This window comes from Calonectris borealis, chromosome 3, assembly GCF_964195595.1.
Source record: "Calonectris borealis chromosome 3, bCalBor7.hap1.2, whole genome shotgun sequence".
NCBI lineage: Eukaryota > Metazoa > Chordata > Aves > Procellariiformes > Procellariidae > Calonectris > Calonectris borealis.
In genome coordinates, this window is record NC_134314.1 from 70477272 (window position 1) to 70495926 (window position 18655).

Here is an 18655-nt window from a genome sequence, read left to right on the forward strand (position 1 = left end):
CACTGCCTCGTCCGTGGCACCACAATGACACCTCAAGGTTCTCCTCTGGACAGTGGACTCTTGAAAACAAACCTTCCACATGTAGTGTGCAGGCCATTAGAAGGCCATCTTCTTAACAATGGCAGAGCAAGATGTGACATGATAGCTGGAGTAATGCGGAAGATCTTCCAGTAGCTTATTCTTCTTCTTGCAGACTTTGAGGTATGTAATCAGAAACGCCTTCCAGTGACAACTCCAACACATCAAGGGAGAAAGTATTTTCCATTAGGAGGCTGGAGAGTCACAGGGTGGGTGTCAGGCATTCACAGGAATGGAAAAATTCCTTCCAGTTTCTTTTTCTCACATTTCTTCTGTGAACTTTGTTAGGACCGTAAGAAGGAAGTGCTCTTCCTGCAGGTCCTACATAACTTGCAAAGGAATGAAAGGGCTGGAATAAGAATGAACAGGTGAAAGCTGGGAAGGCTCACTTTTTCTCTTGCAGAATATGTAAGTCTTAGTTGGAGACATCTCCTAGAAATGACCAGATGATGTGACGAATTCAGGCTTAACTCATCCACTTTCCCTTCAGGAGTTTTACGGGCCACCTTGACTCTCCAACCCATATGCTACTACCCCTACGGCAACTTTAGGAGTCTGTAAAACATTTCAACTATAAACTAGAATTATCATTTTAGCAAGTGATTTTTCTATCAAAAATTTTCTATAAGTAGACCTATTAGCACAGATTGCTGTATTTCTTTCAAGTACTTAAGTATAAAGCTACTGTATCTTGTTATTATTACAGTAAGAGTTATGGCCACACAAAATACCTGGAAACTTCTGTATGTGCATCTAATCAAGAAAGAGCTCGTACTTTAACTATGACAGAACAATATTTGTATACAAATACTGAGTACACTTGAGGTTGCGAGATTAAAAAGCTCAGCCTCAGTGACAGTCAAGTATGAAATGCATTATTAAAACAATGCTCCAACATAAAATTTTTAACATACTTAGAAAAACTATTAAACTGGCATCTTTTTTGCTTTAGAGTTAAAATAGCCTGGATGCTTCAGCTAGTCATAAAGCTGATTCATCCCATGCTATTTCCGCACTTACTCCTCCTAAAACCCAGTCCATATTCCTTCAAATTTCTTCAGCTTTTAAGCAGAAATATCACCATTATATTATTTTCTCGTAAAGCCCTTTTGGAATTGGGCAAAGTCACAAATATCATTTGAAACGCCACGTTTTCACCAACAGGTGGAGCTTACATTTTAAGTTTCGTTTATAATGACTTTAAATTCAAATATATATATTAAGACAAATACTTTATACCTCATAAATTCAAAATTCCAGCGTTTTGGAGAAGATTAGGACCGTGACATTTCATTCCCTTATTCCACTGTATGTCAACAATAAACCCTAGGCCAGCTCATTTTCTTACTGACACTAATTGCAAAGTTCCTTATGTTTTTAATGACTGCATAATTAGATCCATTTTCATTTTTCTTCAAATGTGGCCCCTTCGCATTATATTCTCTTTCGTGTTGACTCCACTAATGTTCACACACGTATTATTTATCTCACATGCATAGGTTTCAACTGTGATAAATTTGATTGATCTCAGAACACGACTGAACCCACATCTGTAAAAAGATATTGATGCAGATATTGTGTATCAACCTTCTTCCACTTAATTCTTCACAGGACAACACCAAAACACATTAAAGCATTTGCCATTATTTAACTAGAACAGGCTATTGATGGCAGAAGCTATGTCTAATGCACAAAGCTATTTGGAATTACACCCCTTATTTATCTCAAGTGAGGAATTACTTTTTGCAAATCCTTTAATGTCTTCATTTTCTTACATCTACCTAACAATATCCTTGATTATCTGTGGCTTTTTAGTAACTGTTTAGCTTTCTGAAAGCATCTTCTTAGCATTTACTTGCACTGTCATAATAATCATCAAGCATGGAATTATGAAGGCAAAATGGAAAAAGAACCTTAAAATCCAACAATTGTTCAAAAGTGCTGTGGAGAACTTAATCCTTAATCCACTGTGACAAAAGATATTGCAGAAATACTCTGCTAAAATGGCTTCTGATGCTACCAGTGCATTTTAGTATGAGCAAAACTGGACAGTTTTAAGAATGTATCATAGATATACATGCACATATATATGTACACATGCACTTATATGTTGGTACAGCATATTGTAGCTAAAATTCTGTTGCAACATACAATTGCTCAATTTATATAATGTAATTACTCATAAGAATGCCATTATTAAATGTTTCTTCAATGCCAATTTCCTAGTCAGATCAAGATATGCGTGGTGTATAGCTCCAATTGGAAAAACTTACACAGAAACATAGAAGCATTCTTATTTTCAAAGGAAATGAAGAGAACTACAGGTTCTGATCATACTTTAAAATTAATCTCTAGATTAACACTGAAATGAGCAGAGCCAATCATCTGTGCAGCATCCAGACTAGCTGAAAAATGGCCTAGTAATGGGCCTAAATTAAAAAAAAAAACCCCATTGTAAATATAGAAGTCCAATTCAATTCCACACTGATCTGCATCTGTGAATCTGCATTCCCATGCGATATCCATGTCTTCTGAAAACATACCATCAACACCTATGTGCCTGTTCCCAGAGCCTGCAGATAACAGTTCTACTGATCTCAAAGGGTGTCAAACAAATCGAGTTACCACAGAAATGGATAAACTACACTTTAACCCACGATGACTGCCAACTGTTTTTTTATTGCCTAGAATCATCTTTGCCGTAGTAACGCACACCCAGAGTCGCTGCCACTTCAGGCCCACCACTGCGGCCCATCCCTGCCAGCAGAGCCTACAGCTCCAGCAGGGCCGTGCTCCGGGGCCTCCTGCGTGGACGCAGCAGGAACCCTCCCCAGCAGCAGGGAGCAGCAGGCAACCGAAAGCTTTCTGGAAGGTTTATACTGCGTGCGCGGAAAGGCCTCTGAGGCCGCCCCGAGCTGGCGCAGTTGAACCCACGGCACCGCAGAGAGGCACCGTCCGCGCCGACACCGCCCAGACCGCCGGCGGCCGCGCATGCGCACGCGGAGCGGCAGGTGAGCGCCTACCCGTCCCCGCGCGCATGTGTGGCCCTCCCTCCCCGGGACATGGAGCCAATCAAGGCCCTGAACAGGCGCATGCGCCTTTATGGGCATGCGCTGGGCAGAGGAACGGCACTTCCTTTTCCGGGTTAGCTCCCACTCCACAGCGTAAGGCACGGCGGCGGGGCGGGGGTGCTACTCTGCGGTTGCCTTTTCGCAAAAGCAGAGGGAGGAGACGCCTGTGCGGCCGCATGGCGCCGCCGCACCGCCCGTGCAGCCGGCCCCGCGCCCCCCATGGAGCTTGCGCGCTCCGGCTTCCCCAGCCACGCTGACGGCCTTTGCACCTGCGGAAGCGCCGGCGTCCGTGCGCGCATGCGTGCTGCGGCGCCGTGCCTCGGGCGGGGGGGGTGCGAACGGCCAATGGGTGGGGCGTGGGGCGGTGCCTCCCCGACCCCCCGCCCTGCTGTGGGCGGGGCTAGAGCGGGGTCGGGATCTGGGGCCGTTGTGGGTGGGCGACCGGCAGGGCGGTGGGGCCGGCCCCGGCCCCCTCCCCCTCCCCCTCCCCCTCCCCCTGCAAGGGGGTGGCTCACGCCGCGCTGGGTGCGAGTGCCGCTGGTGACGCCGCTCCCGGTGGCGGCGGGCCGTGCGCTGCCCCCGGCCCGTCAGCAGCTGCCAAATGGCGCTTGCGCTGAAGGCTGGCCTCCGCCTACCCCCCCGCTGGTCTCGCTGCTCGGCGGCTTCGCCCCCATCGGTGCCTGCCGTGCGGGCACTGAAACTGGGAGAGCAGCAGGCGGCCTCTTCCCGGGCGGTCCGCGGCGGGTCGGCTAGAAAGCAGTAGCGTGGCGTGGCAGGCCCCGCCACCAGGCGGTGGGCGCTCGGTGCTGAAACTTGTCGGCCCCGAGGTCTGCGATGGTGGGGCTGGGGCTGGCGGGTGCGAGCAGAGAGAGGCGAAACATTTTGTCCTGTTAAAAGAAATTTTTTTTTTTTTTAATTTGGAAATGCCATTGTTTACACTTGGGATTCCTGTCTTTATCTCTGTTTAGAAAAGCAGGTGATGAGTAATAAAAAAATCTTTTAACTCTTCTTCAGGGGCACTTTAATTAAATATATTTTGTCTTTCTGTGATGCCATGAATTCAAGCAGATTATTCTTAATGATTCTTTTCTAAAGTGATGAGAGATTGACATTGAACAATTGTGAGAGGGTTTTGTTTTACCTCATGTTTTGGCAAAGCTACAAAACGAGGCTTGCCCAAGTCCCACAAATACATGCTGAGCATAAGCACTGCATACAATAGTCAAAATACTGATGTTTAAAATTCAGCACTTGTATAATGATTTGTAAATCATGTCTTGGCTTGTAAAGTCTTAGTAGCGTTTTTAATATTAAGTGTATTAGAATTTATTGCATATACTGGAATCATCTTTTCAATATCTCTCTAGGAGGAAGGAACAAGCATTTTGTCTTATGGCTGTTCCAGGAAAGGTGGCAGCTTTCCATCTGCCTCCCCTGCCAACTATTGGAGAGATTATTAAACTCTTCCGCCTTAAAGCACAGAAACAACTTTCCCAGAACTTTCTACTGGATTTGCGATTGACAGGTTAAATATTTTATCCTAATATTTTTAGCTACTGTAAAACATGTATCCCGGTTTTCTTTAGAATCCAGATTTTAGCTAAGGAGATGATGTTTGCATGATGACATCTGCCAAACTAATGGGAGCTTTAGAGACTTCTTTTTAAAGTAGTTTTAGCTTAGACAAATTGATTTTACTTGTAGATTCCTAGAAAATGTGGGTTTTTATAAATTATAGAGTAATTTTTAGGTAGAAACCATATTCTTATATGAAATACGGGTTATTGATTGAAATGCAAAAATCCAAGCCTTAGTAGTACTTTTACCATCCAGGTACTATTATAGTTTATAAGTTTGATTCAAAAATGAGTATATCTTTCAGATTATTATGTATCATAGATAGTACTGTAATTCATTGTGCAGTTTAATTTACTATATACTGTGGTTAGGAAGGTCATTTGTCTCAGTTTATCAGAAACATTGTAGCTTTTTTGAACCAGTTACATTGTTCTGAACAATTCAGTTTTCTCCAGATTCACGTCAGCAATGGGTGACAAAGCTGGCACTATTCAGTTAGTGGTGAGTTTCTTTTCTGTCCTAGTGGTGGCTGGGTTTTGCAGTAATAAATGCAGTGCCAGCTTCGTGTAGCTGATGATTTGATTACATTTGAAGATTCAGCTTGATAAAGATTTAGGATGTGAACAAGAAACTCCTGGATAACTAGATTCTTACCCTTGAAAAAAAACATCTGCATGCATTTAGTAAAACCTTACAAGTAGACAAGTCTTCAGATATTTCTTATTTTTATTGCATATTTAAGAAGTTGTGGAGTGAGCAGCATAATTTCTCTCAGCATATCTCTCTCCGTGCTTCCTAAGGATCTCTGTGTTTCATTAGCTACATTTTTAATCTTTTTTTTCAATCCTTAATCTGTTTTCTTTCCTGGCTGTAATGCCTTCCAATGTTGTATCCTTCCACTTATGTACAGGTATTTTTCCTCATCTTTCAACTGCCCCACTTCTTATAACTACCACTTGCCTGTATTCCAACTCTTATTTTACTCCAGCTCCTCCCTCATAAAATTGCTCTATAATCTTGGTAGAGCTTCACTGTATCTTTTTTGCTTCTTAAATTTCCTTGAAAAAGAGGTACTGTTCACTGTAGTGAAATACCTTTATAAGGATAAGTAGCGAGACGTTAGGACGTTGAACACAAGTGCTTACTTGCAGTAGGAGAATAGTACTGCTAGTTTACAGATAAGAAAGAATATTCTTTTTTTATTTGATTCTGTAATGAGCAACAATTTATATTAAAGACATTAAACTGAAAATAGTCTTTTAAACAGTTGGGCTTATCTTGTATGAAACAAATCTGAATTCTGTGCAGTCTAGCAGGCGTGTGATCTTTTAACTGGGATGTGTCACTGTTTGTGTCTGTTCTGAGATAAGCACACTTGTGGTTTAACAATAAACAATCAGTTTATCTTAGTGACCTGGATCTTTTGGAGAATAAAGGCTTAGTATGTTCTTTGTGTCTTGCAGAGAAGATAGTGAGACAAGCTGGCGAGCTGAAAAATGCCCATGTTTGCGAAGTGGGCCCTGGGCCAGGAGGAATTACCAGATCCATTCTCACTGCTGGTGTTGAACAACTCCTTTTAATTGAAAAAGATGCTCGATTTATTCCAGGATTGCAGGTACCATCTGGAGAATAGCTTGTATAAATGTATCCCACAACATTGAGTAAGAACATTTTAAGAACATAGAAAGGTTCCAAGTGTCTTGTTGAGATCTCAGCATTGAAAATAGGTTTCCTTCATTGGCTTAAATCAGAGCTATCATTTGCTTGAAAATGAAAATACACAGTGTAGCAATTAATTGCTCCTGCTTTCTCATATGCCTTTTCATTTAAATACCCATTGTCTCTTCAGGATCTGATCCTGCAACTGAATTAAGGCTGACGCCTGCCTGTTTTTTCCAGGTTGAGATGTTTCAGGTGCTTTAAAGGTCTGTCATTGCAGATGAAATAGTAGTTTGAAGGCTGAACATAATGTCCTTTGGTCTTATTTTTCATTTTAATCCTAATAATTATGCTTTAAAGCTTATAAAATTGTGAATGTATATCTCCAGTTAACATAGTTCAATGTGGATTAGCATCCAGATACAGAAGAATAAAGCAAGCATTTATTTTACATTTTCACAAAAAACACTCTTAAATTTTTGTTCCTTTCTTTTGAAGAAGATATAAGTTCACAAGTCATAGTGGCATTTTTCAAATACCATCTACTTGTGTTGCTATTAAGTTTCCATGTTTATGGAATTTGGCTGCATAAATCCAGCAAGAAATACAGTCCAAAATCTCTTTAGATTTGATTGTTTTCTTGTGCCTCTACAACCTCAAATCATAGCAATTCAAAGGGCTTTCCTTATATCGCACTGTGTCTCCTGTAGTAAATCAGCAGTGAAAATAAATAGGTAGTTCACTTGAGAACTGCTACCATCTCTTTGTAGGACAATACTAAGGTAAGATATGAATGAAACTGCGCATATCCTTAAACCTGAATATGCATGTAACTATGTCTTTGTAGGGTTAGCCATTGATGATAATTTACACTATGCCATCTTTACCTTATGAAGTATGAAAACTTCATGGTTTCACTTTTCTTGGTGGCAAATGTGCATTTTTTTTTTTAGATTTTAAGAACTGTTTTGGGATTGGAGAGAATTTGAGATTAAATGATACTTACTTCAGTTAACAGAGTTTTTAAAGTACTTAGGCAATTTTTCTGGTCTTCCAAAACGCAGCCACTACAACAGATTTCTCTGAATAAAAGTATTCTTCTCAGGGTTTATAATGAGCTTTTGGTATGTAATTATCTTTACTATTCAAGTGAATTAACGCTAGTCATTATTTTTAATTAGCAACCTCCTCACAGTAGAAATAAATATGTCTGAATGAGGTTATTGAATATAAAGATGCTATAACTCAGTAACAGTGGATGTGAATGAACAAGAAATATGTTGCATCCATTAGTGTTAAATTTGGTATTGTTTTTTTCCCTGCAAATAAGATGATACGTAACAGAATGAATCTTTCTTTTGTGATAATGTGGGTTGTAATACCTTTTTTTTTTCTGGTTTCCTGTTAAAACCTCTATCAAAACCAAATGCTTATAAAAGGGTTGCGATTTGAATAATAGAAAATGTCAGAGATTAACAATTGGGGACTATTACTTAAGCGTCTTTTCAGATACTTGTACAATCACTGATGTAAAGCATACAGCATTTTTCATTAACTGTTTTTCAGGCTGTGGTCTGTATGACAAAACTGAAGTTGGGATCCTCTTTACTGCAAAACTGAAATACAGTGAAGAACATATGTGTACAGAGTAACAGTTTACACAAGCTGAGAGTCTGTCAGTTCTGTCTCGCTCTTAAAGAATCACAACCTCCCTATGCCATATGCCCTAATAGTAGTTAGGCTGGAAAGATTTATGAGGAGAGAAAGGGCATGCTCAGCCAGAGAATCAATTGAATATTGAATTCTTCTAGGAACACCATTTCAGTTTTTAAACTATGCCCTTTATGTTTTCTCTGTGCCTTTTTGGTTGTGTGTGAAGAACAAGAGAATCCGTGTGATGGAGAATCACTTGGCTCGTGTGCTTGGTGCACAAGAGCTCTTGGAACTGTGTTAGCTGCACACATTGGCCTTAAAATGGAGAAAGTTTCTGAGTCTTTATTTCAAATTAGAAATATCCAACTGTGATTTTCTGCTCACAAATTAAATGCAGTTCTCAATTATGTTAAGCGTGATACTCAAAAAAAAACCCAAACTCCTTTTGACATTGAAACTATTATTAAAAAACATTATAACATATGTTAATAATCCATTATTGTGTAGGCAGCTGTCTGATTCCTCTTGTGCTATTTTCTAATTTTATTGATCTTACAGTATCTTTCATCCTGTTACAGCATTTATAATAGCTTCAAAGAAAGATTTGACAAATCATGGCAGATCGGTGAATTTGTATGCCATATAATTGCTGGTGTAATGCTGAAAAATCCGTTAAGTGATTTGGAGTTGAGGTTAGATTTATTTTTTCTATTTGGAAATAATTGCACTTAAAACATGTAGGAAGACTTAGTTTTTAGTTAAGCTTTTTTTTTAGTACTCTACAAAAAATGTAGCTGTTTTGATGGTAAAAAAAACTTTTACTCAGAAAAATTTCATGGAAACATTTTGTGAACAGTATGAGAAAGCAGCACTTCCCTTTGGCTCAGAGACCTGTAAAAGCTCTTTGTGCCCCTGAGCATGTAAACACGATTCAGACTGAAGATGGAACTAACAGTGGTGAGCAGTTTATTTCAGCAGTTAAGCCACTAGCACTTAACTGTTCATGGATTTGGATTTCTGTGCAAAAGCAAAATTGTTCTTTAAGCCATTTTTCATTATTCTGACTTAGGAACAATAAATATCCCGAAATGTCATCTTTGTAAAAGTTTGTTTTGAATTGTGCTGTTTGTGCATAGTTTCATACTGTAAGAGAACAGATTAGTACAACACTAAAAAACGTAACTAATTTTGATTGTGTAAACTGACACCAGAAATGAAAGAATTGGTCATCAAACCACAGCCGGTTCCGAGTTTGCATTTTGGCCTTTATTAAATACTAGATAAGCTGCAGAAGTGGGATAGAGAAGTTGATGACAGAGTGGATTTTGTAATGTCTAAAAAGATAGAAATTTTTGAGATTTTCCCTACTGCTACTGGTACTCATTCCCTCATTTTTGGAACTCCTTGATTTCTAATGGTGTGAGTTCAGACTGCTACAGGGACTATTAAGAGAATCTTTTCCCCCTTTTTTATGTAAAATTAAAAATGACTGAGTATTTCTGCAGCCTTGTATCACAGATGGCTAAAATTGGATAATAGACCCTACAGCTGTGGGGGAGACAGAATAAACAACATGAGCCTTGTTTCCATAGGTAATGGATCTAAAAACTTTTCAAAACCTGCTGCTTGCATTATTACTTGTATCAGGTGGAGTCCTGTAAGTGGCTCTGGGTTTTGTTAATTATCCTTGTTGAACAGACTCTTAGCAGTCTTTTCAGGTTTAAATTCCCTATTAAGAATTCTACAGCTGTGAATAGTAAGCATTTACAGAATCACACATTAAACTTTTTTCGTTAGTGTTTGTTTTTTGAGAGTAAATACTTACTAATAGCGTGCTCAGTTTTAAATGCTATTGTGGTTTTTTTGTATATTGAAGGTAAATACATAGCAATAGTTTCATTCCTGCTGTGGCTGAAACTGGAAATCAGTTCGGTTAATTCTCACTGTGAATTCTGCTTGCTTGCTTACAAACAGATGTTATCCGAAGCAGCTCCAGGAAAAGTGCGCATTGTTCATGGAGATATCCTGACATATAAGATGGACAAGGCTTTTCCAAAGCACTTAAAAAAGAACTGGGAGGACGGTTAGTATTTGGATTTGGTTTATTTCATTTTTAAGGCTTCTGAGTTAGTCTTAAGTGTGGTGATATAGTTGGAGTTCATTCAGTGCAGGTGTTACTCTTTTCTGGTACAATTTGAAGGCAAGAAGAGAGAAGTGAGCTAACTTTCTTCCTTTCTAGAAGGAAACAGAATCATCTTCCTCTTCTAAGACAAAGCAGTGGAATTTGTGTGACATTCACCTCAGTCAACGTTGAGGAGCTTTGCAGTTACTAACCTTACAGTGTCTTGACTGTACAGTAATGACACTTGGAAAGTATAAAAGCAAATCAAATGGTATACTTTCTTCCCAGCTTCTTCCTCTTTTTGAAGAAGCCACAAGCCACCACTGCTGTTGTTCCACTGAAGAAATTTCTGTAACTTGCTTTTGAAACTTTCAGGAAATTTGTCCTCAAATATTTCGTTTTCTCATTGCTTTGGTTTCAGCTGGATATCTTTGGCAAAAGTAGAATCTAATCAGAGATTCGGGTTTTTTTGCCAAATCTGAGGTTCTCGTAGGACTCTTGCTTCACCTCCTTTTTAAAACATGTAATGTTATTAGATAAATCGGAGATTACCTCCCAGGCCCCTTTCAAAATTTATTAATTTAAGGTAGAATCACTATCTGCAGTGCCTGAAGAACAGTAAACTGCTTTCTGACTTAAGACATAAAAGACCATGCCACATTATGTTCACCTTGAAAAATTCCATGCCGTATTTGCCTCATTGCAGAAGTTAAGTGCTTCACAAAACAAAACTATGAGCAAATGCACGTATGAAGGTGTAGTGCAATTCTTAAAAATTTACCTTTCTTGAACATACGTATAAGTCATTGTGTCTTTGGAGCTAACTAATTGGAGGTAAGATACACTTTTTCTGTATTCTTGCTGTATGAAAATCTGAAAGGCTGGTGGGTTTCAGAAAGATACTTAACCATCTCTGATATATGTGTAATATCACAAATATGCTAGAAATAGGACAGCCTAAAAAGTGCATAATAAGTAAAGTGTGCCAGAAAACAGGCTTGACGTTGATATTATCATCTCTTATTCATGTTATTAAATGCTGTAGTATCTAAGAAACAACACACTTTTGTTTTGTCTGCTTCTATTGCATTCCTGGTTAGACATAAGCATCCCTGCTAATGAAATGCCTGCTTTGTGTTGTATGACACATACATACTGATACGATACATAATTGAACAATACATATAACTTCTTATGGCTATGTCTTGTACTTGCTGTAATACCTTTTGATTTCAGAGGACTCTATACAGAAGGACAGATCTGTCCAGTTTGAGCTAGGTGATTATTTTGGGGATTATGAAGACTCAGTAAAATGCCCCTGGGAGGAACGTATTGGACAGAAGGATGAATGTGGCTATTACTTTGTACCTAATAGTCATAGTTTAAAATCATGGAAACACTGTTGTAGTTTTGCTGTTGTTACAGTTTTGCTATTCTGGAGTAGCTCAGCTGAAATCTACTGATCAGCTGAAAATCAGCTGAAAGCTACTGATTTATTCAAATATAAATGAGAACCAAACCTGACCACTTTTTTCCAACTAATTACTGAGAATAGTAACACAGTTTTGTCAGTGTAAGACAAGTATAAATGGAAAGGCATAATTTTGGTGTGGCATGATAAAAATTGTTCTCATATTTTAAGTCTAGGGTGACATTATCTTTCTTACTTATTGTTCTTTCATGGAAAAATCTTATCCAAAACTTCTTGACAGTTGTTTTTCTTCCATCAAATGTTAACAGAGCCACCAGATATACATATCATTGGGAATCTGCCGTTCAGTGTTTCAACTCCTCTAATCATCAAATGGCTTGAAAACGTTTCCAAGAAGGACGGACCTTTTATTTATGGCAGGACACAGATGACATTGACTTTTCAGAAGGAAGTTGCAGAGGTAAGATGTTACTGTTTTCCCAAAATTTTACAGATGCTAAATTTAAAAAAAAAATGTTTACACGCAACCTTTTGTTTAAAAGTACAAAACCAATCTTAGCTGGCTTTAAAAAGAGAGGAGAGAGTTGGTTCAATTTTTAGTTTGTGTGGCTGTAGAATTTTAATGTTGAGTTAATCATCTGCTCTGATCCTTTCATAGCACATAAATTTTTTTTTTTTTTTCAAATTTCTTATGGAGGGATATATTCCCTTGAGGTGCTTAATCTCTTCTTTCCTGAAGGCTGATTTCTTCGACAATAAATTCTACAGCACTCTTCTGTTTTTAAGTATCTATCTTCTCTCTCAGTCATTCATGCACCATTTCATCAGTCTGTTTTTTCTTACCTTTCAATCATCCCAAGAAATACACTCATAGTTATTTCCTTTGCCCTCTTAATTAAAAATCATTTTTAAAAAAGACACCTTCCTTGAAATAAGGAAAAATGGAAGGTTAAGATTATTTGCAGTTGTGATTAAACACTTAAAACACAGGGAGTGTTCTGTGAAGACCATGGAAACTGACTCTGGCTTTTTTGAACAAGACTTGATACCAGAATTATTAATGGATTGCTGCCAGTCTTGTGTGTGTAAAAAGGCATCATCTGAGTTCTGTCACAGCAAGTCCAAGAGCAAACTGAGATTTTTCTTTATCTCAATAGTTAGATTCTCGAAGAAGGCCAAACTGACTTGCTGTGTAGTAGTGTTAATTCTAGATCAGTTGATACTAGGTTGACTTACTCCACAATGCTTTCAGACTCAACGGTTTATTTCTGTTGCCATTGCATGAAACACATCATAACATAGAGGCTGGAAGACTTTTTGCATGTATTTATGAAAGCAGTATGGCTTCTTACCAGCATCTCACTTGCTAAAAAAAAAGAAAGGAATTGCACATCAGTCTGAAAACTGAATTTCCATCTAATTACTCCAGTGTTCATAAATATCTGGTTTTCTGTGTGCAACCTAAAGGTGTGTGTTGTCTTAATTTTAATCTTTCAAAGTAAAAATTCTAATAGGAAAATTTTGCTGTGGTTTTTTTGGTACATAGATTAGTAATTATATATGCAAGTGTCATGTCTGCTGTCATTTTTGGGGGTCATAGAAAACCATATTGTGCTGTCATTACTCTAGCCCTGAAATCAAGATTCAAGACAGGTACTGAAGTATTTCCAGTAGATGGCTCTAGAGAACACCATGGACAAACATTAGTATGAAATAAACTAGATTTCTTAATTCAGTTCTGAGCTTATGTGATTTCAGGCATGAAAAAATCCAGATCTGTTTTCCAGAAGGACTTCATGTAATTTGAAATTAGACCTTGTTGCAAAATCTGGCTAATGAACTATGATGTAAAATGCAAAGTGATGATGTGTAAGATGCGAAGTTTTGTGACAGCAGTGAAAAAATTGGCCTAGCACTGAGTGAGAGCATAAATGCACTCTGTACTTTATATAGCTGTAACCAGCTGCATATGCCATTGGTGACATACAGATTATAGTGCTTCTGCAGCCAGCATAGCTCAATGAGATGCAAAATACCATGCACTCTTAAGTTTCTTGTACTTAGAACACTGGGAAGTTAGAAACACTAGGAAATTGAATATGTTGTTCAAGGTCATGGAATGAATCAGTGTTAATTGTTGTTGAGTCTACTTTCTTGGATCTCTTGATTCTTGTTCTTACATCTATTTAAAGACAGATCTTCCACTCGACAAAAGTTTTCATAGTTTCTGATTTGTGCTTCCGTAATTGATTTGACATCATGAAAAACTCGTTTGAGAGAGACTATTTTGTTTTATGTTTAGGAGAACGGATGATAATCAAAATCCGTGTCTTTTTTCTGACTCTCTGAAGTTGTTTAAGTTAACCACTATAATTTGGCATATACAGGCATATTCAGTACCAGCAAACAGAGAACAGTCTAATGCAGATAATACATAAAATATCAGTAGCAATTTATTTATCTGTGGATTTATATTCTTGAAAGGAAAATGTTTATACTCAAAAGTTTGATGTCCTCACTGGATGTTTCTAAGAGCCTAAATATCAAAGAAAGTCTCAGTGTATATGCCATAAGGTCAGCAGAAGGGTAAGATGCTGTCATGGAATGGAGCCATGTGCTTTATAATCAATTAGGATAACTTGATGTTAACAGGAAGAAAACAAAGCAACGTGCTGTGTTATTTGTGGTCAAACTCATTTTTGCTAGTATAACAGGTAGAAAATACCTTGTCTTTCTTGCTGGTGGTAGTTTCCTTCTTTTCTGTTTCCTTGTACAACACACAGCTGCATTGGCATGAGTTATGTCTATGTACTACAGACCATTTTGTTCTGATATGATTTGATTAAATTGATTAAAACTGTTGATGAGAACCAGCAGTTACGTTATGTACTGAACGCTGAGGCCTCTTAAGGAGGATAAGGCCAGATATCCACAGCAGTAAAAATGACACTTCTAAGCGTCGAGCAGATCACTTTGTCTCTCTGTAGTTTAAATTCGTAAATTGTTACTTTGTGGATAGAAATTGTCGTGGTTTAACGCCAGCTGGCCACTGAGCACCACGCAGCTGCTCGCTCACCCCCCCAGCCGGGTAGGATGGGGAAGAGAATCAGAAGGGTAAAAGTGAGAAAAACTCCTGGGTTGAGATAAAGACAGTTTAATAGGGAAAGCAAAAGCCGCGCACGCAAGCAAAGCAAAACAAGGAATTCATTCACTCCTTGCCATCGGCAGGCAGGTGTTCAGCCATCGCCAGGAAAGCAGGGCTCCATCACGCGTAACGGTTACTTGGGAAGACAAACGCCATCACTCTGAACGCCCCCCCCTCCTTCTTCTTCACCCAGCCTTATATGCTGAGCATGACGTCATATGGTATGGAATAGCCCATTGGCCAGCTGGGCGAGCCGTCCTGGCCACGCTCCCTCCCAGCCCCCTGCACATCTGGCAGGGCATGGGAAGATGAAAAGTCCTTGACTAGCGTAAACATTACCTAGCAACAACCAAAACATCAGTGTGTCATCAACATTATTCTCATACTACATCCAAAACACAGCACTATACCAGTTAATAGGAAGAAAATCAACTCCATCCCAGCCGAAACCAGGACACAAATTTTTGCCTTGCCCCAAGTTCCTTAGTGCTTCACCTCAAATCTACCACCTGGGCCGGGTACTTCCTTGCCCCCTTCCATTAAAATGAGTCATATTTCAGTTTAAATAGAAGATCTTTGCCAGTCTCTAATTTTGAGTAAAACTGGGCAGAGAGAGTAGTTCGCCTCAACTGCTCTGCCAACATGATCTGCAGGCTGGGAGGCGGGGTGCTGAACTGTTAGATATCTAGAAGACAGGCATGTTAGAAGAGCAGAATACTTAATCATTTTGTGTCTAACACTGCTGTCTATTTAGAACACTAGGCAAAAGGTGCTAATAAGGTGGAAAATAATTCAGAATTTTGAGCAGTAAACAGAAGAAAAATTACCGCTATGTTTTCATAACTAATATAGGTTAAATATAAATACTTATGTTCTAAAAAAAAGTTGTTTTGCAGACAGTGGCTTGTGTACTAGAATGTGTTTACTATTCCTTTATATGGTCAGCTTTGCCAGTCTAATTCTTCATGTAGGTTAATTCCTGTGACAGATTTTGCAGATTCATTCTTAATGGGGTTTTAATACGCGTTTATGAAAAGCACATTGTATGATATAGCTTACTGAAGAACAAAAATAGTTGTTCCTGAGATAGTCATTGAGAGTGGTTGACAGTGAGCGGCATTAGAAGGGATGTCAAGTGCCACCTTGACTGTATTCTAGGTTAGGCTTCAGAATCTTTGTTTTGCTTCATGCCTTGCTAAAATGTTAATAGCAGATGCAAAAATGTTACCTAGTTAGCTGAACTCCAGCATGGTTTACTTACTGCACTTTCAGATGCTACCCATATTTTAAAAGGAAAAAAGGAACAAAGAAAATTTTGAGACCTGAGCCAAGAAACCTATAAAAATAGATCAGGTTACAGAAGTATGGGGACAAACTTTTTAGCAGGGCCTGTTGCAATAGGACAAGGAGTAATGGTTTTAAACTAGAAGAGAGTAGATTTAGATTAGATATAAGGAAGAAATTTTTTACAAACACTGGAACAGGGAAACACTGGCACAGGTTGCCCAGAGAGGTGGTAGATGCCCCATCCCTGGAAACATTCAAGGTTGGACAGGGCTCTGAGCAACCTGATCTAGTTGAAGATGTCCCTGCTTATTGCAGGGGGGTTGGTCTAGATGACCTTTAAAGGTCCCTTCCAACCCAAACTATTCTATGATTCTATTCTGTGAGTATATTCTCAGCATTTTTGTGTTCTTTGCGCAGTGCCATACACAGGTATGTTTCTGCTGATGTGGTTGAAGTGGTTTAAGATGTTACTGCCCAGAGGTGGATGTTGCTATCCCTTCTGTAGCTGAGAAGCAGGAGCTAACTGCCTGAGTCTTGTTAGATTGTTTTTGTAAGAAGTAAAGACTGTCTTGTTTGAATTGGCGTTGGAAGGTCTACAAGCGTTGTCATCAGGTCTGTTTCATTTCCACTGCAGAGGTTAAGGAAATGCACCTCTGCATTTCTGATTTCATTGTTAGACTTTGCAGCCTGTTTTCTTTCAGAGAATAGTAATGATGGTGGATAGGTTTTTTTAATAGGTTTCCTTGAAACAATAATGAAGGTAGTTTTAAATGCTGATGTAGGCAAAAAGAATCACTGAGCTTTCTTTCTGAAAAGTCGTTGAAAAGTACTTTATTTGCTCTATGCTGATACTTAAACTGCTTTTCAGGAGAGTTGTTTAAAAAGAAAAATTAAAACTTCAGCAATAGGTTTAATTTTATTTTTTAGGGATAGTTTTAATAAGCATGGCAGCATTTCATGCATAGGTTTTTCATCTGAAGCTACAAGATATACAGATGTTACCAGATATGCAAATTGGTTTTCATTTTTTATTAAGGCAGGATAGTAAGAACAGGAATCTCCAAAATTCTATTTCTGCATAGTTAGTGTAATGTCTTTCACCATTTGAGACTTGTTTTACTGGGTGCTTTTTTACGTTTAAATCTTGTTTGTGCTAGCAAAACACACAGAATATGTTTCTTGCCGGATCGTGAAAGTGTAGAAGACCTCTGTCCAGACTACTTTTTTGAGAATCTTTGTAAGAAATTTCTTGGGAAAATCAGAGAATTACTGAATTGAGCTTTAAGTATTAAATGCTGTTACTGTTAGGTATTCTAAATTTATGTAAAATAGATCCAGCTTCCTTGCATATATTGTAAGTGTAGACCAATTAATTAATAATGAAGAAATTTTGGGTTCTCTCTGATTTTGAGTTTATGGAGCTTTGTTTCATCTTGAAGGAGAAAAAATAGTAATATTTGATAGAGAAACAGTGGAAGGAAAGGATGTGAAATGCTGTCAGCTGGTGTTATGTTTGTTTTGAATCCTGCAGTCAGAATAGTTTTAGTTTTCTCTTTTGTCCATACAAAATTCTTTTGACATTCATTAAGTTCTGCAGAAGTTCAAGAAGCTCCTTTTCATGTGCATTTGATTTCAGGACTGAGGTTGTAAATTAGCATGGTATCTTAGTGACATGCTGCCACATTGGAGAAAAAAATTCTAAATGAGCTGGGCATAAACTTTGATATGAGTTCTTAACAATTAATTGTTTTTTTAAATTTGTCTTTGCCTTTGATTATACTGAAAATCAAGCTTTAATGTAACCGACCCCTTGGTCAGTTCAGTTTCACTGATTTACATGTTTTGATTCTTCAACAGAGGCTTACAGCTAATCCAGGGGGTAAGCAACGTAGCAGATTGTCCATCATGTCTCAGCATCTCTGCACTGTTGAAAACTGTTTCATAATTCCAGGTCAAGCCTTTGTTCCAAAGCCAGAGGTAAGTTTTGATGTATTTCTTTGGTTTTTTTGTTAATTTGTCAGTCAAGCAACATACCTGATTTTGAGTAAGGAAGGCAGTTGGGTGCTCAAGTTCAACATCTCCATACTATGAAGTGATGTGATATTCCTGTAAATGAAGCACACTTGCTTCAAGAAGATGCTTTTCTTTTTGGTTCCTCAGAACTTGGCTTTGAACTTCAAGCCTACCTGCAAGATCAGCGTACTTCTTTGGGTGTTTCTGGAGAGGAGACTAGGATTTAATGACAGGATCATCTGCTAGGATTGTAACATCTTGGGAAAGCCTGCTGTTATACAGTTTGCATTTATAAATAGTTTGGGAATTCGAAAAAGACCCTGATAAATAAAAGCTTTTCATTTGTCATCTTTGTCAAAGATCTCTAATTTTATCATGTCTATAATCTTTACGTTTCACCTACTCATCTTTAGCATGTTTAACTCCCTCCTATTCGCTATAGCACTTTGTCACCTACATCCCACTGCCTGTTTAAAAAAGTAACAATCTTTTCTCCCTCCTATCTGCTCTTAAGTGGGTAGAGAACAGTCTCTTCGCTGTCCTCTTATCTACTGCCACTGATTTTCATTAATAGCCATTATGATTACATATGATTACAGGAATCAAGAATTAAGAAA

General features: G+C 38.5%; 1 protein-coding gene across 7 annotated transcripts in view; it reads left to right on the plus strand.

Annotated features, from left to right (window-relative positions):
* Positions 1 to 3140: 3140 nt before the first annotated feature.
* Positions 3141 to 18655, plus strand: part of TFB1M (transcription factor B1, mitochondrial) — a 29200-nt gene continuing 13685 nt past the window's right edge. Inside the window, exons 1-6 of one of the 7 annotated variants that reach the window (XM_075146124.1) lie at positions 3141 to 3222; positions 4517 to 4674; positions 6191 to 6342; positions 10014 to 10122; positions 11902 to 12053; positions 17883 to 18002. In XM_075146124.1, coding sequence (XP_075002225.1) covers positions 4542 to 4674; positions 6191 to 6342; positions 10014 to 10122; positions 11902 to 12053; positions 17883 to 18002 — 666 coding nt within the window. In that variant the 5' untranslated portion in view covers positions 3141 to 3222; positions 4517 to 4541. Of the gene's footprint in view, positions 3243 to 3534; positions 4126 to 4516; positions 4675 to 6190; positions 6343 to 7952; positions 8997 to 10013; positions 10123 to 11901; positions 12054 to 17882; positions 18003 to 18655 lie in introns of those variants that run through there. The other 6 variants (XM_075146126.1, XM_075146127.1, XM_075146125.1 and 3 more) reach the window with 6 other exon arrangements.